General features: G+C 40.9%; 1 protein-coding gene and 1 long non-coding RNA gene across 4 annotated transcripts in view; both read left to right on the forward strand.

The window, feature by feature from the left end:
* Positions 1-6,310: 6,310 nt before the first annotated feature.
* Positions 6,311-7,724, forward strand: LOC122236992. Its single transcript, XR_006215184.1, has 3 exons — positions 6,311-6,423; positions 7,273-7,568; positions 7,689-7,724. It is a non-coding gene; the product is annotated as an uncharacterized LOC122236992 (long non-coding RNA).
* Positions 7,725-10,528: 2,804 nt separating this feature from the next.
* The window catches only part of SEC23B (SEC23 homolog B, COPII coat complex component), a 45,076-nt gene continuing 30,461 nt past the window's right edge, over positions 10,529-25,143 (forward strand). Inside the window, exons 1-9 of one of the 3 annotated variants that reach the window (XM_042980968.1) lie at positions 10,529-10,644; positions 13,250-13,484; positions 14,860-14,917; positions 19,283-19,369; positions 20,734-20,970; positions 21,075-21,160; positions 22,369-22,513; positions 22,909-23,067; positions 23,432-23,547. In XM_042980968.1, the coding sequence (XP_042836902.1) occupies positions 13,264-13,484; positions 14,860-14,917; positions 19,283-19,369; positions 20,734-20,970; positions 21,075-21,160; positions 22,369-22,513; positions 22,909-23,067; positions 23,432-23,547 (1,109 nt within the window). In that variant the 5' untranslated portion in view covers positions 10,529-10,644; positions 13,250-13,263. The remainder of the gene's footprint in view (positions 10,645-13,249; positions 13,485-14,859; positions 14,918-19,282; positions 19,370-20,733; positions 20,971-21,074; positions 21,161-22,368; positions 22,514-22,908; positions 23,068-23,431; positions 23,548-25,143) is intronic. The other 2 variants (XM_007096552.3, XM_007096553.3) reach the window with 2 other exon arrangements.

Genomic DNA, 25,143 nt, shown 5'->3' on the forward strand with positions numbered 1-25,143 from the left:
TATATGTTGACAATCGTACTGCAAGCTTACAGCCCCTTGATATACATCTGAAGGGTCTCATGATTGAGTTTTTACTAAACAGTAATAAATGACATTTTCCTAACAGCAACTAGCCCCTCAGTGTCCTGGAAACCTTGTTGCCAAAATACCTTAGAGACTTTCCCTGTCCCTAACCCCCTCCCAACCTGAAGGTATATAATCAGTCACCGTCACAACCCCAGTGCAGCACTTTCTGCGCACGAAGCCTGTCTCTGTGCTTTAATAAAACCACCTTTTTGCACCAAAGACATCTCAAGAATTCTTTCTCCGAACCCCAATATTTTCCACATCAATACTTTAACAAATTTAGAGACTGGGAAAACTGAAGTAGCAATGCAGTGGTTTACCTATTATAATATGGCAGTCCTGAAATTTTAGAAAACACATATACCTTATAGATTTATCAAAATCTTTTATACTGGGGTGGGCAAATGTATGCTCACGTGGTTAAAAATGGGAATAAACAGGGGCGCCTGGGTGGCTCAGTTCATTAGGCATCTGACTCTTGATTTTGGCTCAAGTCATGATCTCCCAGTGGTGGGATGGAGCCCAACGTGAGGCTCCACACTGGGCATGAAGCCTACATAAGATTCTCTCTCTTCCTTGGGACACCTGGGTGGTTCAGTCAGTTAAGGATCTGACTTTGGCTCAGGTCATGATTTCACGGTTTGTAGGCTGTGCTGATGGCTTGGAGCCTGGAGCCTGCTTCAGATTCTATGTCTCCCTCTCTCTTTGCCCCTCCCCTGCTCGTGCGCTCTCTCGCTCTCTCTCTCTCGCTCTCTCTCTCTTTCTCTCAAAAATAATTAAATATTTAAAATAAGTTTCTCTTTCCCTCTGCCCCTCCCCTGCTTGGGTGCTCGCTCTCTCTCTCTCTCTCTCTCAAAACAACAACAAAAAATTAGAATGAACAGAAAAGTGTTTCTTATTCCTTGCCTCTTCTATGAACTTACTCACTTTGTACATCAGGCATGTTTCTGCATTTGTTACTGAGAAACACTCTTAGGCACTTTATTTTTTTTTTTAAGTTTATTTATTTATTTTGAGAGAATGAGAGAGAGAGATAATGAGGTGGGAGGAGCAGAGAGAGGGAGGAGAGAGAATCCCAAGCAGGCTCCACACTGTCAGCACAGAGCCCAATGCAGAGCTTGAACCCACCAACCACGAGATCATGACCTGAGCCAAAATCAAGACCTGCTGGCTTAACCAAGCCACCCAGGCACCCCCGCAGTTTATTGTTTGAACAGGCACAAGCAGGTGATCAAGATACACTGCCCCACCACCACATTCTTTAGGAAGAGCCACGCATACTCTTTCTTCTTGAACTTTAGACTATGAATTTTTTGAAAAGCCCAATGTTATTGGGACACCTGGGTGGCTCAGTGGGTTAAGCATACAACTCTTGGTTTCTGCTCAGGTCAAGATCTCACGGTTTCTGGGTTTGAGCCCTGCATCGGGGTCCATGCTGTTAGGACTCTCTTTCTTGCCCTCTCTCTTTGCCCCTCTCCTGCTAATTCTCTCTCTCTAAAAATAAATACATAAACAACAAGAACAAAAAAGTCGAGGGGTGCCTGGGTGGCTCAGCACATTGAGCATATATGACTTCGGCTTAGGTCATGATCTCGCAGTTTGTGAGTTCAAGCCTCACTGCTGTCAGAGGAGAACCCACTTCAGATCCTCTGCAGGTCTCTCTCTGCCCCTACCCCACTTGCACATGCTCTCTCTCTCTCTCTCAAAAATAAATAAAACATTAAAAAGAAGTCAATGTTATTGAATTTTATTTATTTTTTTTACTTTGAAATTACTTTATTAATTGCAATGTATAATATATTAATGCAAAAGCATAATAGTTTACTGAGGGAGTCATAATTAGTCTTTATAAATAAAGTACACAGATAATATTCATAAGGCCACTTCCATACATATTAGCTTGAATTTTATCATTTTTTAATGTTTATTTTTGAGAGAGAGAGAGAGACAGAGTGAGAGCAGGGGAGGAGTAGAGACAGAGGAAGACACAGAATCCAAAGCAGGCTGCAGGCTCTGAGCTGTCAGCACAGAGCCTAAGGCAGGGCTCAAACACACAACCACGAGATCATGACCTAAGCCAAAGTCAGACGCTTAACTAATTGAGCCACCCAGGCACCCCATATTAGTCTGGACTTTAAATGTAACCGTATTCACTTCAGAAGTAATGAATTACTGAGACACACACCACCATGGATTAATCTCAAAATAATTATGCTGAATGAAAGATGCTAGACAAAAAAAAAAAAAAAAAAAAGAGTACATACTGTATTATTCCACTCACTTAAAACTGTGGAGGGGCACCTGGGTGACTCAGTCGGTTAAGCATCCGACTTTGGCTCAGGTCATGATCTCACTGTTTGTGAGTTCAAGCCCTGCATCAGGCTCTGTGCTGACAGCTCAGAGTCTGGAGGCTGCTTCAGATTCTGTGTCTCCCTCTCTCTCTGCCCTTTCCCTGTTTGCATTCTGTCTCCCAAAAATGAATAAACATTAAAATAATAATAATAATAAGTTAAAACTATGGAAAATAACAGGGGCACAAGGAAACATTGTGGGATGATATACATGTTCACTATCCTGATGGTGATAGTAGTCAAAACTTAACATATTATACACTTCAAATATGTGCTGCTTATTGTGTGTCAATTATACCTCAATAAAGCTGTTTAAAAATTATTTTATTTTATTTTTTGTTATTTTTTTTAAAGAGAGAGAGAGAGAGCAAGCAGGCACAAGTAGGGGAGAGGAGCAGAGGGGGAGAGAGAGAGAGAGAGAGAGAGAGAGAGAGAGAGAGAGAGAGAGAGAGAGAGAGAGAGAATCTCAAGCAGGTTCCACACTCAGCACAGAGCCTGATGTGGGACTTGATCTCATGATCCTGGGAACATGATGTGAGCCAAAATCAAGAGTTGCACTTGATCTTAGCCAGAAGGCCGAGAAGCGATACCAAAATCAAGAGTTGAACGCTCAACCAACTGAGCCACCCAAGTGCCCCTAAAATTTAAATATAAATTAAAACAAGCAGAGGCATTCCTGTAGCCTAGAGACCGTTTGCTTAGTGGTTTTTAGTTCAAGGCACAATGACACTCTATTAAAAGGAACTGTGAGCTGAAAAGGATTTATCCTTCCTTAAGATTTAAGATCTTTTTTCAGCAGCTCTTTCTGCCCACAGGTCCTGTCCCTGTGCCCTGTGCTTTAATAAAATCACCTTTTTGCACACACATGCACACACAAAAAGATTTGTGTTTCTTTGCACTCACAAGGTAGTTGACTCTTCCTTTGAGAAGGAGAAAAATAAGGTAATGTTCTCAACTGTCAACCTTCTCAGATTGTTTTGTCGATAATGATGGCAAAGATTATATACTTACCATTAAATCTCCCTTGTTTTCTTTTCTCCCTTCTATCTCTTGGGCAACCATTTTCTGAACTTGCCATTATCACAGAAAATATAGCTTGGTTTCAAAACTAAAACATCATCTTTATGAACTAAAAACATTGAAAATGCACATTTCTGTCTGGTACATCATTTGCTAACATTGAAAGAGCCATTCTCAAGAACTTGAGAAGGCTGTTTTCATTTTTCTGACACACTCAGCCACCACCAACCTCTAATACTGACTGTCTTTCTGAATCACCTTCCTTTGCCTGAACTTTTCTTTTCAGGTCAGAATCTCTTCTTTAGGCGGTTTGTCTGTGACTCTCCAAACTCACTGTCCAAGCAAATACCTTCTGAGCTCCTTTGCTATTTCTTTCACATATTATTGTTTTGACCAAGAAGAAGAAAGGAGAATATAAGAAAAGCTTCTTTGGAGTCTTGAAGGACACATCAGAGTCAAGTGGGAAAAGCATGGTGGTGACTGGGTGGTTCTTAGCAGAGAGGAGGGACATACAGGAGCACAGAGGTGAGACAGCGTACAGGCTGGGAGAGACAACTGGTTCAATACTGTAGGACTGAGGTAAATAGATCATGGAGACCCTTGTACAGCAAGAGGGGACATCTACTTTATCCTGTGAGTGAGGGAAAGCTAGGTAGTTTTAAACAAGGCAAGGTCAGGGTCAGATGTGTGGTTCTGAAAAATCTCTCTGGCAACCAAAGTGAGTTTGGGTTTGGCAAAATTTGGCAAAGAGGTCATTTAGGAGGCTATTGTGGTCATTCGGGAAAAGTGAATGAGGGCTTGAACTAAGTAGGTAGATGGAAATGAGAAGCATTTAGAATAAAAAAACCCACAGGTCCAAGTGATGCATTATTACTTTCAGGGTTGGGATGTTGAAGAGGTAGGGGAAGAAAAAAATATCTTTTCCTTCTACCCTTCTAGGTTCTTGGCTGGGGCTCTGAAACCAAAGACATATAAGCAAGAGAAGAGCATACAAAAAATTGATTTTTTAAAATATGTTTTACATGACATGGGAGCCTTCATCAGGAAATGAAAACCCGGGGCACCTGGGTGGCTCAGTTCGTTAAGTGTCCAACTTCGGCTCAGGTCATGATCTCACAGTTTGTGGGTTCAAGCCCCACATTGGGCTCTGTGCTGACAGCTCAGAGCCTGGACCTGCTTCAGATTCTGTGTCTCCCTCTCTCTCTGCCCCTCCCCTGCTCTCTGTCTCTATCTCTCTCTCTCAAAAATACATAAACATTAAAAAAAAATTTTTGTTGAAGGAAATGAAAAACCAACAAAGCAGTTAAACCGGATTGTTTTTATGCTAGGTTTTATGAAGAGTGGTAGGTCATGAGGAAAATGCAATAGAACAAAAGCATATGAAATAAGGGTAGTTAATAAGGGAAGAAATTTAGCAAGGCCTATTCATTCTGATTCCTCTTGGCATCTGTTCTGTGAAAGGGAGGCATACACAAAATGACTTCCAAAGGCTCAAGGAGTCGTAAAACCAAAGGAAAATCCTGATAAATCCAGCTTGACAGGAATGTGGGTTTTTTTTTTTTTAATGTTTATTTATTCTGAGGGAGAGTGCATGCAGGCTGGCAAGGGGCAGAAAGAGAATCCCAAGCAGAGTCCCCTGTCAGTGCAGAGCCCAATGCGGGTCTTGATTATGAGATTATAACCTGAGCCCAAATCAAGAGTCAGACACTTCACCAACTGAGTCACCTAGGCACCCCTACAGAAATGGCTTACTAAGGGGATGAGTAGATCTCTGCGGCCCTATCTCTCATAAGACCTGCTTTTTTAGCCCTAGAGACTGGGAATACATTCCGGGAGACTCCCCACCCCACAGGAGGAAATGTTTGAGAATAGTTGTGTCATAGTCACATCTCCAAAGAAAGTTAAGAATGTTATGTCCCAAGGGTGTACTTAATAGTATGTTTAGACAAAAGAAAGTGTGGGAGGGGAGTAGCTATTATGGAGAATGCTTCGGGTCACAGAGAGATAGTCATTGTGGATTTATCCAAGATGGCATTTGTGTGGCTCACCCATCTGTCTGCAGAGGTAACAAATGTCTCCTCCTGGTAAAAACAGAGCACCTTTCATATGATGGTCTTATGACCTGTTTGAAGGGAGACAGGGAAGGTCAGTGGATCCTTCCTTGCACCTACCCTCTCTCAAAATCCTTCAGCTTAAAATATTAAATATGCTACTCTGTCATATTTTGGTAGTGTGTCCTGAACCCCACGAGAGACAAGGAGGGACCAAGAATAACTCCCTAGTTATTAGGATGACTGGGAGGAGAATGGTATCTCCAAGTGAAATAGAAAGTACAAGAGACAGGTTAGTTTAGGGCGAGGGGAACAATGAATTCAGCTTAGGACCATTAAAAGATAAACTGAGGCATCCTAAAATTGTAAGAGTTGGGGCACCTGGGTGGCTCAGTCGGTTGAGCATCCAACTTCGGTTCAGGTCATGATCTCACAGTTGGTGGGTTTGAGCCCCGCATCTGGCTCACTGCTGTCAGTGCAGAGCCCACTTTGGATCCTCTGTCCTCCTCTCTCTCTGTCCCTCCCCTGCTCATGTGCACGCTCCCAAAAATAAACATTAAAAAAATTTTTTTTAATTGTAAGAGTTTATTTGAGCAAAATTCAATTTGAATCAAACAGCATCAAACCGCAAGTGGTTAGGAGCCCTCTGTCAACAGGAGTCAGGGAAAACACTTAAACAGAAAATGTGTAGAAGCCAAGAGAAGAAATTATTTGATTGTCCAGTTGGCTGTTGATTGTATTCAATGTTTCAATTTCATAACCTTGAGGCATTTCTGTACTTACATTTTAGTTTGCTTAAGTAGGCTGTCATGGCATTAGAGCCACATCAGTCTAATGGCCTTCTTTTTAATTAACTTGACAGGACACATGGAGATTCAGGTGCCAAAACACCAGAGATATCTAGCAGGTTGCCGGATATATGAATCTCATGTTAGGTAAGTCTGAGCCAGAAACATAGAAATTAGATTATAGATGATGAATAATATGTCATGAAAATTGTGAAAGACTTTGAAATAGTCAAAAGTACATGGGTGAACTTCCATGGAATGCTGGGCATTTTTTAAAGGACTCTCTGGGGTCATCTGATTGTAAGGGGTATGTGCCTCTATCTTTGACTAAGCTATTTTACAACTCTGCAGAGAAAGAAATTAATTTACAGAAAACTGATAGTAATGCAAATGTCTCCTGTCCATAACAATGCAAATGAGTCTTGTCCACAGCAATGCAAATGAGTTTTGTGTGGTAGGGAATATGAATATATAAATCAAATTCTTCCTTGAACCAGTCTGAACATCCTTACTTGTTACCTCATTAATAAATGAGTTTTTGACATATGCTCATTTTATATTTGTATGAGGGCCAGAATTTTACCTTTTTGAAACTTTAACAATTTTGAAGGTTTCACCAGCATCCCAATGGATTCACCTAACAAAATCAGGTAAATCATGTTGCTGAAGAATACCTTGTGGGCTGCTTAATTAAGCCCGGGAATATTTTGCTTTTGGCTCTCAGAGTGAACAGTGAATATTCAAGTGGCAATCATACAACAATAAACTGATTCTGTTTCTCTAGGTTTTTTCTCTTTATTTTTTTTAATATATGAAATTTATTGTCAAATTGGTTTCCATACAACACCCAGTGCTCATCCCAAAAGGTGCCCTCCTCAATACCCATCACCCACCCTCCCCTCCCTCCCACCCCCATCAACCCTCAGTTTGTTCTGTTTTTAACCATCTCTTATGCTTTGGCTCTCTCCCACTCTAACCTCTTTTTTTTTTTTTTAGGTTTTTTTCTCTTTAATGATTTTGTATTTTTGGTTTTGTTTCTGATACATCTACAGCCAATAGGTTTCTCATCATTGGTGGCAACAACAATCAGGAATTTGACTTTATATTCTGACCATTTGGTGGTCTCACTAAGTTAATTGGTAGTTATAGAGATATATTCTCTTTTGGATAAGAGATGACAGAGAATCTAGTTGGTCCTTTTTGTTTGTTTGCCTTTTTTGTCTATTTATGAGTTCAAATCAGTCAAGATTTTCATGGCTCCTGGAAAGAAGAATGACTCTATATCTGATCTGGTGAGTTTTTGTGTTTCTGTGTTTACTTCTGACCTGTGACTAAAGTTGTAGGATCAAAGCTGTATACTTTCTTTTTTTTTAATTAAAAAAATGTTTTTAATGTTTATTTATTTTTGACAGAGAGAGAGACAGAGCATGAGTGGGTGAGGGGCAGAGAGAAAGGAAGACACAGAATCCGAAGCAGGCTCCAGGCTCTGAGCTGTCAGCACTGAGCCCAACGCGGGGCTCCAACTCACAGACTTCAAGATCGTGACCTGAGCCGAAGTCGGACGCTCAACTGACTGAGCCACCCAGACACCCCAAAGCTGTATACTTTCTTTGTGTCTATGCAGCTCTGTGTCTTTATGGCTATAACCAAGAAAGGCCCTCACATGTTGTGGAGTGTGAAATGTTTACTAAGTTTGGATACCTCTAATAAATTAGATTAGTATGTCTCTTTTTCCTAATTAAATTTTTTGTTTATTTTGAGAAAGAGAGAGAGAGCGCGCGCAGGGGAGGGACAGAGAAAAAGAGAGAATCCCAAGCAGGCTCTGTGTGAACAGTGTGGAGCCCAACATAAGGCTGTCAGTGGGACAGGGCTGGAACCCAGGAACAGTGACATCATTGATGAAGGAGCATGAGGCAGGCTGAGGGCAAAATTCAGGCTGGTACTCTACCCGCCCCCCCCCCCCAAGGTGGAATATGTGTGATATTCCTCAGACACTCCCAACTACCCAAGAACAAAGGAAAGGGGTTTAAGTGCTTGCCATGGTAATGTGGGAGACTAAGGCAAACGCAAAACTGAATTCCCTTACTGTCTACAGCCCACTGACAAGTCCTTGAAACCAGCAGAGTGACCGCCCTCTAGGAGCTCAGCTGCCTTGATAATGACACTTTGTTAGGGGCAAAAGAAAACCTTAGCTTAACATTACCCCAACCTCAAGGATCCTGTAAATCAACTTCCTTTATCTCAACTGCCCCAAGATATATGCTGGCAATCATATTCCAAGCTTATGGCCCCCGGATATGCATTTCATATGATGAAGAGTCTCATGACCCTTCATGAGGTTTTATTAAACAGTGATAAATGGTGTTTCCCTAGCAACAGCTAGCCCCTCAAGGTCTTGGAAACCTTGCTTCCAAAATTCCTTAGAGACTTACTCTATCCCTGACCCCCTCCCAACCTGAGGGTATAATGAGTTTCCCTTCAAGACCCCAGTGCAGCTCTTCCTGCCCATGGGTTCTGTTCCCATGCTTTAATAAAATCACCTTTTTACACCAAAAACATCTTCAAGAATTATTTCATGGCCGTTGGCTCTGGACCCCACGAATCCCCCATCACCCCAAAAACTTCATCAGTTATGACCCCAGCCAAAATCAAGAGTCGGATGCCCAACCAACTGAGCTGCCCAGGCACCCCAGATTAGTATGTCTCTTAAAGGAGCTCTGTTCCGGAGTGCCTGGGTGACTCAGTCTGTTGGGCATCCAACTCGATTTTGGCTCTGTTCGTGGGACAGAGCCTGAGTCAGTCTCCACGATGTGTGTGGAGCCTGCTTGGGATTCACTCTCTTTCCCTCTACCCCTCTACGTTCTCCCCACTCACCATCTCTCTCTAAAATTAAATAAATAAATAAATAGGAGCTCTGTTCTGACTGGCTTATTGAGATAAATACATACTTACATAAATCAAATATTCCTAAAACTACCCAAAAATAATGAAATTAAACTTCCAATACTTTAAATGTGTAGGAATTTTAAAAACCCTTCTTAGAAAATTCTAGTATAGAACGAAGCCAGGATCAAATAATTAAAGCAAGTCTTTGGTAAATGATATTCTTTTAACGTTTGGTTAAAAAAAAAAAAAAAAAAACCACACAGCTATGTCTTTTCTCGGGGTAAACTATAATACAAATGTGTATTTATTTTAATTGAGTTTGCTTCCTTACTGAGAGATTAATGCAAACTGCCTAAATTTATTCACTTAATGATGTAAAACCTAATGTTATTCTGACATGGTTTAGGAACATGAAAACCGTAAATTTGTTCAACAAAAATGAATCATTAATTGACAGACTTTTTATATTAAGAGTATGTTTCATAATATATTGACCTAAAACTAGTTTGTGTTCTGTAAGTAGCCGAAAATTTTGTACTAAGTTGAGCTAATTAATGGTAATTCTTGAATGTCTAGATATATTCTAAGCATCATTTTAAGTTTATATAGCTTTGCTTCTTTTAAAAAATATACTATAGACAGGCTGTATCTCGGAGTCAGATTAATAAACGTGCTCATTTTTGTCACTTAGAAAAAGGTATATAAAGGCTGTAGTGGCTGTAGAAAGTTGTGTTCTATATACTTAGGAGTTTGGTTAGTCTCCCAGGATGCGTGAATATGACCACTCCCAATTATTCACCTTCTCGTAGATGGAGGACAGAGCTAGACACGCAGAGAGTAACTGTGCGCTAGTGTCAATCCCCGAAGAGAACGCGAAGTCAACATAGCGAGCAGTAACATAATGAAGTATTGCTAGGCGTGCTGAATTCCCAAAGGTAGTGTGCGGACCCACGCTCCCTCCGCCCCGCCCCTTTCCACGCTGACACCTTTTCCCGGCAAGCTTCAGTTTCCTCCGCCTCTCCTTTTTCCGGTGCCACACGTCATCATTCTCGCTTCCCGGTAGCTAAGGCGATGAGAGGGACTTCCCAGTTGGGCGGGCGGAAGTCATGTTGGATCAGGGCGAATCCCTGAGGCGTGCCGGCTGCACCTAGGAAACAGTCGCGCAGGCACCTGAGTTTTCTGAAGCACAAACGTTTAGGGGTGAACGTGGAGGAACGTAGGGTCTGAGGAGCGGTGGTTTTGTGGCCTGAGAACAACCGGCTTGCCCCATTCCAAGATGGCGGCGTGGCTTCACTGAGAGTCTTGCTTCCGCTTCTCCGCCGGGGGAGACCCTCTTTGATTGGCCAGAGGACGGCGCTGTGGCGTGACGCACAGGGTCGCTGACCAGTCGTCTGAGAGCTGAGCTGGACTTGGCGGTGGGAGCCGGAGCGGGGCTCTAGCAGCTGTGGGTGCGGACGCGGCCAGGTGAACTGCTCCTGCCAGGTGAGTGGGAGCGCAGGTGATGGGGAGCCGAGGGCACGGACTGGAGTCTCTGTAGGGACCGAATGGGTTGCTCCTGGGGCGAAGCCTCTTCTCGGCGGCTTGGCGGGCAGAGGAATTTAGGGACTCAGTGACCCAGGGGTCTGCTGAAGAGTGACGCGTTCCTGGTCAGGCGGTGCGGCCGGCCGGCTTCTGGCTCGGGAACCCTAGGAATCGCGGGGTGCGGAAGGATTCAGGTTTCTTTTTAGAGTTGAGTAACCTGAAATGGGATGAATGACTTCTGCCTCGTGACAGCTGGAACTAGGATCCGGGGCTACGGACTACGCTTGAAGCATTAAACTGTGCTTAAACTTGGCTACCGTGTCCTGAAAAGTTATGATTTGATGGAATGACCGGTTCAGTTTTTGGCGTGTGTGTAGTTTTGGCAGACACTTCTACAGAACCTTTAAAGTTCTTTTCATTCATTCATTAACTCATCCATTCATCTATTAGCCTTTTCAGAAACTCCTCCCCTGTGAGAATATGATGTGAGTCAAAGATCGACCGTCCTAGAAAAATGCACATTCGCTCATGCACACAATTTTGCATACAGCTTCAGAAGATTTATTGACGCTCTGAAGTGCCCCGTTGGTTTTGTGCCCAGATTTAAGAATCCATGTTCTAGAAGAGGCGACGGGAAGAGACAGTGGGAAACGGAAAGAGCAGGTTTTAATATGTAGCTGCCTGGGGACATTGGATGGAGCCAGTATCTTTCATTAATGTTTTGAGTGGGTACCAGTCAGTGAATGAAACCTGCTGAGGTACTTGTGGAGAATTGTGATATTAGAACTTGCGTTTATTCCCACCTGAGTTATCCCTTTGCCACTTCGTAGCTGCAGAAGGGCCTCCTATGTAAAGGGTGCTTCAGTTTCCCGCCTTTGTCAGAAATAACAAGTAGATGCCTTAGAGTGTCCGTTGGAGCAAACATTTAGAATTTTTGTGGTCTGGGTTGTGTGTAGTGGGCTAATTCCTTCATTTGCTTTTCTAGCCGCATAAAATCATTCCCTGGGTGGCTACGTCGGTTAAGCATTCAACTCTTGATTTCAGCTCAGGTTGTGGCCTCACAGTGGTGAGATTGAGCCCGTGTCATGGAGCCTGCTTAAGATTCTCTCTCTCTTGCGGCACCTGGGTGGCTTAATTGGTTAAGCATCCGACTTTGGCTCGGGTTGATGATCTCCTGGTTTGTGAGTTCAAGCCCCCTGCATTGGGCTCTCTGCTGTCAGTGCAGAGCCCCCTTTGGATCCTCTGTCTCCCTCTCTCTCTCTGCCCTCCTCCTGCAGGAGCTCTCTCAATCTCTGTCTCTAAAATAAGTAATAAACATTTAAAAAAAAGATTCTCTCTCTCCCCCACCCTTAGCCCCCCACCCTCAAAAAATCATTCCCTTAGTCCGTATTATTTACAGTATGGCACTTCTCATAATAACACTTATTATTGGAGACACTTATTATTCAGCACCTCAGGAAGTGAGCACTAGAGGCCACTAATAACATAGATTCTTTAATTTGCCTGTTTTTCCCTTTTTCTTGAGGGTCTTGTTCCCGTGAACCCTAGGTGGCTGAGATATGTGTTAGCCTTAGCCTAGACTTTAGAATGCAAATAGGGTGTATGAAACACTCAATGGAGTTGGCATTGTCTGGGTTTGAAAAGCTTAGTCTAAATGGTTATTTTATCAACCAGAATTTTTCGAGGCACGAACATAAGCAACCCTGGTGAAAAGGTCCTGGTGAAGGACTCGCTCAGCACGATAGCAAATTTGGCATTATAATTTTGGTGATCCCAAGTAGAAATATTTTTGCTAGGAACTGGTGGTGGTTCTCATTACAAATTGGACTCACAACGTCAGCATCCAGTTCTTGTCTCCCCAGGTAACAGAGGAGGGGAAAGGGCACAAAAACAAGATCACTTGGAAAGTAGAATTTAATGCAGTGTTTGCTTTAATAAAGCAAGGAAGGGAGGGGATCAGGGAGGAAGGTAGCTGGGTGCTGAAACAAGGCTTGAGACTGACTCTTGGGGAAGGGGAATTAGAACTGGCTTGGTTGAGATGTTGCATGATCTATGAGGAGGTTTACATTAGTATTATTCAACTACTTGCAGCTTGGAAATGATCAAATGATTGTAAACCCCCCACATCTTTTCATTTATTTAAGTGCTAGAGAGGAGAGTTGAGAAAGGAATAGTAGGCAAAGAGAACTGTGAAGTTAATTGGCTTTGGGAGTCAAAGGGAAGGGAGATGTTGTCATCCTCCAGTGACCAGTTCTTCTAGACTAAGTGTTTAATTTTTTTTAATCTTTATTTATTTTTGAGAGAGAGACAGAGTGCGAGCAGGGGAGGAACAGAGAGAGAGGGAGACACAGAATCTGAAGCAGCCTCCAGGCTCCGAGCTGTTAGCACAGAGCCCAACGCGGGGCTGGAGCTCACAAACCGTGAGATCATGACCTGAGCCGAAGTTGGCCGCTTAGCTGACTGAGCCACCCAGACTAAGTGTTTTAAAGAACATTGTTGGGTGACCATCTTCTTTTTTGAAGTTTAGTTGAGAAATTCACATAAAATTAAAAAGCCTCATCTATAGTTTCTTTTCAGACTATGGCAACATATTTGGAGTTCATTCAGCAGAATGAAGAAAGAGATGGTGTGCGCTTTAGTTGGAATGTGTGGCCTTCCAGCCGCCTCGAGGCTACAAGAATGGTTGTTCCCCTGGCTTGTCTCCTCACTCCTTTGAAAGAACGTCCAGACCTGCCTCCCGTACAATATGAACCTGTGCTCTGCAGCCGGCCGACTTGCAAAGCCATTCTCAATCCACTTTGGTATGAATTCTTTTTAAAACTAGTAAAAAGGAAGAATGCAGTATATTATGATTTTTATGTGATTCTCATAAAAGTGATTCAATTTGGGCAAATCATCAAATTTGGGATTAGTAGTAGATGGTGAGATTCTGAGGTTATGAATGCTTGTAGAAGTCTAGGGTGGGGGGATGGGCTAAATAGGGATGGGCATTTAGGAGGGCACTCGTGATGGGCACTGGGTGTTATTTATATGTAAGTGATGAATCACTAAATTCTACTACCGAAACCATTCTTATACTATATGTTAACTAGGATTTACATACAATTAAAATATATATATATATTTAAAAAAGAATGCTTGAAGAAGTCTGAGTCTTGCTGGCCTAATATTTGAGATAAAATTGGAACTTACAGGAATGAGGTAGAAGTCAAGGGAAAGGATTGGAATTCACTTTTTTTTCTTATTTCAATTTGTTTTTGGTTTAACCATAGATTATATTGGTACCTTTCGAAGCGTTTTCCCAAAAAAATCAGAAAGCTTTTGACGGTTTTCTCATACTTACCTGGTATGGTGATGCTGTATGGCAGGAAGTAATAGGTGGAAGAAATTATAACTCTTAATGATGGTTAAGTGTAATGTTTTGTACCTGAGATCATGACCTATGATATTTTCCTGAAATGTGGGCATTATTTGAAAGAATCTTTAAACAGGTGAAGAGTATCAGAAATATTGTCTAAAAGGTAAGACTTTTATATGAGGGAAAAACAACACTCATATGAAGGAACATTTTTTACTTCATTCCCCTTACTTTTACTTATTACACCCATTCATAAGATGCTGTTACTCTTCTTTCAAAGAGGTAGCCATTGCTTATTAATTTTCTAAGTGCAGAAAGGGAGAAAAAACTAACCGAAGCATTATCTTTAACCAGTTCTAGGAAGCATGCCTCCCAACCTTTCTTCAAGTGAGGTAGGTGAGGTGAAAGTCAGGCAAGTGTTTCCATGTGTGAAATTTAGTATTGACATTTAGTGGTTTCACGTATCTTAACAATAAAAGTGCTAGAAAAATCACACAGATTATGTTAAGAACAGGACAAAAGGGAATAACCTGTAACTTATATAAAATCATGACATTTTAAGTATTGTCAAGGGAATTAGAAAAGAGAAAAAAAGATTTACTAATTCTTCAGTGCTGCTGTTTGAAGGAAATTTTTGGTGTATTTAACAGCCATAACTCTTAACTGCAGTAGACATTTTACATCCCTCCATCCATTCATGCTCAGAATGATATCTGAAACATATCTATGAGATTTACTAAACTTAAAGATTACATTTGAATGCTTTCCACATTACAAATGAAAATGGTACCTAGCTATAATATTTATCTTTCTCACAGTCAGGTTGATTATCGAGCAAAACTTTGGGCCTGTAATTTCTGTTTCCAAAGAAATCAGGTATGTGAATTTTTTTAAGTGTTTTTCTGTGTTTCATTTTAGTTGAATTACTCTGAAAAAAATTAAGTAAGGTTGAATTTGTGTCTGTCTGGGTAGTCATCAATTTCTGCTGACCTCAAGGCAATAGCTTTTGTTAAGCATAATTGAACACTGAACATATGTGATTTTTCTGTTGAACGATGACTCAGTTTCATTATGTGGGTTTTTATCATTTGCTCTGGAGGGGACATAAAATTCCCATTTTTGATGTCCTCTGTAGGCAGTGAATATGTTATCCTAAGAAAACAGATATGTCGTGTATATTTCATTTGACTTCAGTTTATTCTAATTGCATAGTGTGTACACTACTGAATTTTCACTTTTTGATCTTTATAACTTTCAGGGTCCAAGTACCAATGTTGAGCATTTCTTGATTTAAAAATTGTAAAACTACTGGGACACCTGGTGGCTGTTGATTAAATGTCCAACTCTTGATCTCAGCTTAGGTCATGATCTCATGGTTTGTGAGTTCGAGTCCCACACCAGGCTCTGTGCTGACAGCGTGGAGCCTGCTTGGGATTCTGTCTCTCCCTCTCTCTCTGCCCCTCCCCTGCTCATGCACACACTCTCTATCTAAATAAATGTTTTTAAAACACCATCAAATTATACATTTAAAAGAGTGAGTTTTATGGTATATATATCTCAATAAAGCTGTTAGAAAAATTTAATTATTTCCAGTATAGCATATAGTGGTTTAGTACCTCTTAAGATATTAATAACATGCATTTATTTATTCACATATTTAATCATAATTGCAGTTAATAATCTCATTTTTTGATACATCTCACAGTAAGTGAGATATCACAGTAAGTGATAAATAGACCAATCAGTGTACTAACTATAGGCTTGGGAATTATGAGCAGGTACCATTCAAAATTCACCTCCATGAGAGATTCAGGAGTATGTGCAACTCTTAAAGGCATTCAGAATTGAGGTCCATGTTTAATACAGTTATAGTGAAAATTCTAAGGCATCAAAAGACAATGTCAGCAGAGTAAAAATGTAGTCCACAAAATATTTGCTAATCATAAATCTTGTAAGGGATTAATATCAGGACATCCAGGGGAGGAGATAATGAGGAAATGTTTATAAGTTCAGAGTTTCAGTTTTGCAAAATAAAAAAATTGAGTTCTTAGGAATGCAAACTGGTGCAGCCACTCTGGGAAACAGTATGGAGTTTCTTCAAAAACTTAAAAATATTAGTACCCTAAGACTCAGCGATTGTATTACTAGGTATTTACCCAAAGGACACAAAAATAGTATTTCAGAGGAATACGTGCACCCAGATATTTATAGCTGCATTATCTACAATAGCCAAATTTTCAAGCAGCTTAAGTGTCCATTGACCAATGAATGGACAAAGAAATGGATATATATATATATGATATATATATATATATATATCATATATATATATCATATATAATGGAATATTACTATGCCAAAAAAACAAAACAAAACAAAAACAACAACAACAACGGATTCTTGCTATTAGCAAAGTCAAGTGACTGAGCTAGAGGGTATGAGGCAGTGAAATAAGTCAGGGAGAAAGAGACAAATATGTGATTTCACTCATACGTGGAGTTTAAGAAAGAAAACCAATGAGGAAAATGACAAAAAAGAGAAAGAGGCAAATCAAAACACAGACACTTAAGTATTGATAACAAACTGATCGTTACCAAGAGGGCGGTTAGTGCGGAATGTAATAAAAAGGTGATGGGGATTAAGGAGTGAACTTGTAATGATTACTGTGTGATGTATGGAAATGTCGAATCACTATATGATGTATATGAAATTATATTTCACTGTATGTAAACTAACTGGAAATTAAATAAAAAATAAATAAATAAATATATGGTTTCAGGTCTCACATTTAGGTCTTTAATACAGTTTGCTTTTATTTTTATATATCATTAAGAAATGATCCAGGTTCTTTCTTTTGCATATACCTGTTTAATTTTCTAATGGTGTAAATATATTGACCATGTAAGTGTGGGTCTTTATTCAGTTTCATTGATCTATGTAACTGTGCCAATACCATGATGTTTTGTATTTTTTCTTTGCAGTATACCTTGAAATCTGAAATTATGATGCCACCAGCTTTGTTCTGTTTTCTTTTTTTCTTTTCAAAATTGCTTTCTATTTGGATTTGTTTGTGGTTCCATTCAAATACTAGGATTCTTCATTCAACTTTTGTGAAAAATGCTGTTAGCATTTTGATAGGGAGTCCATTGTATCTCTATGTTCCTCTGGTAGTATATATTTTTTATTAATACTAACTCTTCCCATTCATGAAGATTGTACATCTTCCCATATGTTTGTGTCATCTGTCATTATTTTGTTGTTTTTGTTTGTTTGTTTGTTTGTTTAAATGGTATTCTGTTCTCTAAAAGGACATTTTCATTGAACACAATTTTCAGATTTTCACTTGGGATTATTACACCCTTACAGGTTCAGGACACATGATAGTGAATGATTTTTAGAGTTAAGTTACACTGAAAAAGAAGTAATATTAGGTAGATGACAGGAAGGTACTCTCATGTGAAAATAAATATACAATTTCAGTCACTGTGTTTGTAAATCTCTGCTCTCTGATATTAAACTTCTGTCATCCATTGGAAAAAAAATTGAGTTCTGGAGGTGGATGGTGGTGATGAGTACTTAAGACCACTGAACTGTACACTGAACAAAGATTAACATGGCAAAAGTTATACATGTTTTACCACAATAAAAAACATTGGGTAAGACATCAATCTAATTGATCTAAAACATCAATTTAAAGACAAAATGCCTGTGATACAATGTCAAGCATAAAGAACAGTTTGCAAAATTGTATATACAGGATGAGCTCATCTGTGCGGAAGTAGAAAAAGTCTGGAAGGAAATATGCCTACATGTTGACTAGCTGTCTCTAGTTGGTAGGAACATAAAGAGTTTTTTCTTCCTGTTTTCTTTTTTTTCTTTTTAAGTTTATTTTTTTTAGTAATCTCTACACCCAACTTGGGGCTTGAACTCTTGATCCCAAGATCAGGAATTACGTGCTCTTCCAATTGAGCCAGCCAAGTGCTCCTTTTCCTGTTTTCTTATATTTTCTTGTATTTGCCAGGTTTTCTACAATGAACATGTATTACTTTATTGATAACAGCTAAAATAATAAGCCCAAGTAAAAGAATTAGTCATCCACATAAATTTTTTTTTCAGTTCCAATTACAGCTCTTTAATGCCTCATTTGCATAGGGCTCCTCTTGTTTATAAGAATTGCTGTTCTGTAGCTTCTTTTTGTTTTGTTGTTGGTTAAAACTATTTTTTAACTTTCATGGTTCATCAGATATTTTCCTGTATAAATGAAAATGTTCCTAATTTAAGTCTGTTTCCCATATTATGATTTTTAACTTTGAAGAAAGATGGTTTTACAGTTTCCTTACATATTTCCTTACAGTTTCATTTACCATTTCTGTTTCATATGGCTGCCATCTTTTACCTTCCTTTTCTGTAGAACCGTACTCTACACATATCAACATTCTATCGCTTCTATCATTTGGATCCCTCTTCTCTGAACTCTCTCCAAGTTCTCTGTCCTCTTTGAAATGTGGAGCGAAAGGTTTGTCTTTCCAAAGCTTGAAAACAGAGGTTTGACTCTCCAAAGGGCAGTGGTGGAAGCTTCATGTTGTAAGACATCATGAAAAGAAAGATGGGGAAAATGAAGAGGAAGCTCTAGGGTGGTCCTTAGCAAGTTGCTTGAGGGTTCATTTCTATTTCCAGTGGCACTTCTCTCAAAGGCATTTTGCCTGGAGACTAGAGTCCCAGGCCAATATGTCTTGAACTACTCGTGGACAGTATATCAGTATTCAGCGTTCCTGACTCCCATCTCCTGCTTAGTTCACCAGTCACTTTCCAAAGGGATTTGAAGAGAGAAGCTCAGTCACACTCCTGGGTTCTGGCCTTGGAGAACACAGGGGGCTGCAAGGGCACTGCCAGCTGGTAAAGCACGGCCTCCCACATAAATTATTGATGAGACAGCTGAAGTCTCTGCCCTTAATTTGCAAGGCAGTGCTTAAAAAATGTTTTTTACTGGTGCATTTTTTAATCATCTCAAAGTTACAACATACCCTCAAACTACATTTTAAAAAGTTACAATGGGATATAAATGTAAGGCAGGGTTTCGATTTAAAATTTTGATTTTTGTATTTTTAGTTACATGGTCTGTGTTCTATGCTTTCAGAATTAATTCATGGACATTACCTATTTTTTATATATGGAAAATAAGAGGTATAACATAAATATCTTTCGCCCTAATAAAACGTTGCTTTGTTTCCTTCTCTTCAGTTTCCTCCTGCTTATACAGGCATATCTGAGGTGAATCAGCCTGCTGAATTGATGCCCCAGTTTTCTACAATTGAGTATGTGATACAGGTAACTTCTCTGTTGCGTATTTAATGAATGGTGTTAAATATTGAGTTTCTCTTCGTCTTCTGTGTCCCTGGACAATTTAAAACTATGAGGGCAGATGGATCCTAAACACTTGGTCATGGTGTGTGTGCACTCATTGGCATTACTTACAATCTTGATAGAAGGCTAGAAAAGGGGTCACTGGTTGTGTTCAGCACCTGTCCCCCATAGCTTTCTCCAGCTCTGTTAAGGTTACTCCATCTTGTAGTCAAGCTTAAAAACTTTAGGTTCATCCTTGACTTGTCTTTCTTGTACATTCCATATCCAATCCACGAGGAAATCCCATTGGGTCTATATTCAGAATCTATCCACAGTCCAACCACTTCTTTCTCCCCCACTTTTTTCCTGGGCCAGCCATCGCCTCTTGCTTGAATTACTGGGCAGTCTCTTAACCCTTCTCCCTAATTTCACCCTTTCCCACTTACAGTTTATTCTTAACCCAAAAGCCAGAGTAACTCTTTAAAAACATGTCATGTTGTTTCTGTGTTCGGAAACCTCCAATGGTGAAAATGACTCCCTTTTACCCTGAGTGAGAGAGAGTCTTCAAAACTCTTTGTGGACTAGCTCTGTATTATCACTCAGACCTCAACTTGTTTTAGTGTCCTCGTTTAGCCACATGGGTCTCATGACTTTCTTTGGACATGCCAGGAATGCTCCTGCCTGTGGGCCTTTGCTCTAGGCTGGAATTCTCTTTCTCCTATGTCTGTATTGCTCCTTCCCTCTCCTCTGGGTTTTTGCTCTAATGTTACTTTCTTATTGAGGCTTCCCTGATCTCTTATGTAATACTGGAACCTGCCCCCTACCTCTACTCCTGGCATCCCCCTACTCTTTCCATCCAGAAAATCAGCTCCTTAAGGTAGGCAAAGATCTTTGTTCTTTTGGTTCACTGATATATCCCAGGACCTGGAACAGTGTCTGGCACATGGAAGGCATTCAGAAATGTAGAGGGTTACCAGGGTGGCTCAGTCGGTTAACTGTGTGACTTTGGCTCAGGTCATGATCTTACGGTTTGTGCATTCGGGCCCCGCGTCGGGCCCACTTGAGATCTTCTGTCCCCCTCTCTCTGCCCCTCCCCTACTTGTGCTCTCTTAAGAATAAAACATTTGAAAATATGTAGAATAAATCGTTGGATACAAATAGTTTTTACATTTAGTTTGTTTTAATAGAACCTGTCATTTAACGAAGTGAGTAGAAGTTAGTTAGATGTCCATATTTCCTGACAGTAAATATAGACGAGACTTATTAACTTACATACCTGATCTGCTTTGAAAAGAGCTGGTTATGTCTGTTTGTATACTGATCATCACACTGTGTTTCTTTGCGTAAAGAGAGGTGCTCCATCCCCTCTGATCTTCCTCTATGTGGTTGACACGTGCCTGGAAGAAGATGACCTTCAAGCACTCAAAGAATCCCTGCAGATGTCTCTGAGTCTCCTTCCTCCAGATGCTCTGGTGGGTTTGATCACGTTTGGGAGGATGGTGCAGGTTCACGAGCTCAGCTGTGAAGGAATCTCCAAAAGTTATGTCTTCCGAGGGACCAAGGATTTAACCGCAAAGCAAATACAGGTTTGTGCCTTGTTTGTACACAAGCAGGAGCAAGGAGATTTCTTAAAAAGTAGTTGGTTATTCAATCTAGTGTTGTGGGAAATGAGTCCTTTTGGTTTTTGTAGGATATGCTGGGCCTCACCAAGCCTGCCATGCCTATGCAGCAAGCAAGACCTGGTCAACCACAGGAGCACCCTTTCGTTTCAAGCAGGTGAGCTACCAACATAGAATGTTGCACACACAGTAGTGGGCGTGCAGGGCATTCCACTGAAGGGAGGGAAGAAAAATGTTAGAACTTCTGTTTTCTTGTTTTTAGACAAAAAAAAAAATGATTAAGCCTAACCAGTATTTAATGTTTAATGACTTGTATAACATGTTAGTATATATTTGAAACTAATAACTAAATTGTGTAGTTACACATACATATATACACCCACGTGTGTGTGTGGTAGATTTGTTCAGAATGTTTTTCCTCTTAGTGTTGTATCGTCACAAAGGTTTTGAGACCACTGTACTCGAGCCTTCCCCTCCTCTTATGCATGGCTATTGTCTTTTTTGAGTCTTAAATAAAACAACAGGTTTCTGTGGGGTGTCCTCAAGCAAACCTAGGACCAGGCACTTATTTTCCTCAGCCCATTGACTCCCTGGGCTGCCTATGGCCGGCAACAGTCAGCAAACATGATAAAATTCATTGTCTGACATTCTGGGGACAGCCACTTACTGTGGTAAGAAACCAGTGCTTCTCTGTGTTTACTCTGAAGGCTCAAGAGAAACACTTGAGAATCACTTTAAAGTGGATCTTTAGGGCCACCTGGGTGGCTCAGTCAGTTGAGCATCCGACTGTCGATTTCAGCTCAGGTCATGATCTAATAATGGTTCATGGGATCGAGCCCCACGTTGGGCTCTGCACTGACAGCATGGAACCTGCTTGGGATTCTCTGTGTCCCTGTCTCTCTGCTTCTCCCTTGCTTGTGTGTACATAATTTCTCTCTTTCTCTCAAAATAAATAAATACACTTAAATAAAGTAGATCTTTAGAATGATGAAGGTGGTCCATGTACATGAACTGTGCATGGATTGAATTCACATTAGACCTGTCTTTAGGATTTCTTTGCTGCTTAAAATGTAATTAAAACTGATATTTAAAATCATTTTTTCCCATACTATACATACATACACACACACACACACACACATACACACATATATATATATACACACACACACACATATATATATAAATTGCTCTGTATTCAGTTTTAAATTGTTTCCCTGGCTAAAATTGCTTTGAAGAAATAAAATTGTAAGTTTTTTCTACTGTGAGTAATTATTTTGCAGAGCTGTGACTGTGTGTCACCTAGAGCTAAAAACCAGAGTACTTATTAAACCAGGATTAATGTGTCCATTGAAAATCATGCAGATTTCTGCAGCCCATTCACAAGATTGACATGAACCTCACTGATCTCCTTGGGGAGCTGCAGAGGGACCCATGGCCTGTGACTCAGGGGAAGAGACCTTTGCGATCCACTGGTGTTGCTTTGTCCATTGCCGTTGGCCTGTTGGAGGTAACTCAGAATTTACCAGGGCACCTCAAGTTGTGTTTGCTAGCCTTGTTTGAAAATCATTTGTGACCTGAGTCAACTGACTTAGAAAGCACTTCAGTTGTTATTACTATCCACAATGAAGGAGCCCCGTGATGATTTGAAAATATCAGAAGTTTGCATGAGAAACACGAGGCCATTAGGGCAATGGCAGGTGCTCACAGTGAATTAAAAAAAAGTGTATGAAGCCCTTAGGCTGGAAAACACAAGGCTGCTTCTGTGCATTATCATCTGTTATTTTGTACTGTCAACAGTGTTCAGCACAGCTGATGAGAACTGTTTGGAGTATTCTTTAGAGAAATGGAAGCATACTTGGGGTGGGCGGTATGTTTCTAAAATATTGCCATTTACTGTTTTAGGGCACTTTTCCAAACACGGGAGCCAGGATTATGTTGTTTACTGGAGGTCCCCCCACCCAAGGGCCCGGCATGGTAGTTGGAGATGAACTAAAGGTTCCTATTCGTTCCTGGCATGATATTGAGAAAGATAATGCACGTTTCATGAAAAAGGCGACCAAGGTAGGTGCTCTTGAACACAGGCTGTAATTCTGGTATCCTGGTGCTGGGTCTAGGTTGCTCTGGAGTGACAGCTGCTTTGCTGAGACCATGCTTTGTGGTCAGCAAGTTGATCTTGATGAGATGACCTCCCAGATACTGGCTGTTGTTAAATTATTGCCCCAGTTCTGAGTCCTTACTTAGAGTGGGTGGTGTTAAAACTGCTAAACGTGTTTTGAGATTGAAAACTGTATGTTTGATTTAATTTGGATGTCATAAAGAAAACTATCTCCATATTCCTAAGTTCGGTTACATCCCTTTGGTATAGTAAGGCATACCTAGTGAATAACATTGCTCTTTCCTAAACATAATTTTTCTCTCTTCACAGCACTACGAGATGCTTGCCAACCGAACTGCTACAAATGGTCACTGCATTGATATTTACGCTTGTGCCCTTGATCAGACAGGACTTCTGGAGATGAAGTGTTGTGCAAATCTTACTGGGTATGTTGACAACAAATACCTGGGAAAGGCAAGTATGTGTGTTTTAAGGAAAGAGAAATGAGTGGTGGAACTATAGGATGTGCGTGGCTGACTTAAATAAGCTTTCAGAAAGCTCCAGGCTGTGGTATCAGTGGCAAGGAGCATGATGGACACGGAGCACATGCTCAGCCTGAAGGTGCGTGGTGGGGCATGCTTAGAGCCTATGTCTGTATTGTGTGAACCGGTCATGGTGTAGAGCATAGTTCTCAGAGCGTGATAGGGCCTCGCCAGCAACCTTCAGGGCTCCCGGGGACTGAGTAGAAGTGCACTTCCTCAGGTCTCACCCCAGATTTCCTGAATCAGACTATGAGGCTGCAGCCCAATAGTCAGCTTTTACACGTTTACCAGGGGACTCTGGTGCACAGAAAGCCTGAGAACTGCTCATGTGCACCAATGATCTGAAGCTGGCTGCATGCTAGAATCTCCTGGGAACTTTAAAAACTACTCTTGCTTTGAGTCTTGTCCCTCAGAAATTCTGATTTAATTAGCATGGGGTATGACCCAGGCATCAGCATTTCTTAAACTCTCCTGGGTGTTTCTAATGTGAAGCAGGGTTTAAGAACCACGGTGTGGACCCTTAGTGCTCAAAGTGTGGCTGAGCACAGGCAGTATCAGCCTCACATGAGAGCTTGCAAGAAATGTAATATCTTGAGCCATACCCTAGACCTTTTGTATCAAAACCTGCATTTGAATAAGTTTCCAGGTGATTTGCTCAGAGCAGTTTGAGAAGTACTGGCATAGACCTGTGGCGTGTTTCTGAGATTCTGCATTTCTAACAAGCTCCCAGCAATGCTGCTGGTCTTCACTGAGCAAAGAAGGGGCACGTAGAAGGTTGAACTCATCACCGAAGCTGTCCCAGAGAGCAGCAGATTTGTTAGGTGACCAGGTCCCAAATGACACTGACATAGCTATACCAGTGAACTGCATTTAGTAGGATGAATTCCTACTGGTATCCTCCAAGAGCTCTTATCTTAGAACATCCATCGAAAAGCTTTACTGTGACCATCCCGAGTTCATACGCCTGTGTGTGTGTGTGTACGCGCGCGCGCGTGTGTCTCCAGTGGAGAGGGACCATCACTTCCATCAGATTCTCAGCGAGGTCCTTGATTCCTGAATGACTTGGTGTTTAGGTCGTATAACCTCTTACACAAATATGGTATCAGGGAAACATGTTAGCAGTGACATTAGTCTCAGAGGTTTTAGTTGTGGCTCAAGGTGAGCCAACCATTTGGGAGGACTTCCAGCAAAGGCAAGGTAGGTAGGCTGTGTTACAGGAATTGATTGTCTTCAGAGAAGATCGTAGTGCTTAGTTTCCTTGGTGCCAGGCACACCCAGATTATATCGTCTTCCATTCTGAGCATTTTCAGTTTAAAAGGGATGTACAGATGAGCTGGGGCAGTTCAAAGATGAGCAGTAAGAGTGGCGGAGAGTACTGTGTCATAATGAGTCATAATGTGTCATAATGAGAGCGATTAAAGGATCTAGAAAAGATACCACTGAAGACAGATGGGGCATAAGATCTATATTGAACAATCGACTGCCTCTCCTGCGGAGAGG

Source organism: Panthera tigris, chromosome A3 (assembly GCF_018350195.1).
Source record: "Panthera tigris isolate Pti1 chromosome A3, P.tigris_Pti1_mat1.1, whole genome shotgun sequence".
In the NCBI taxonomy this organism is placed as follows: domain Eukaryota; kingdom Metazoa; phylum Chordata; class Mammalia; order Carnivora; family Felidae; genus Panthera; species Panthera tigris.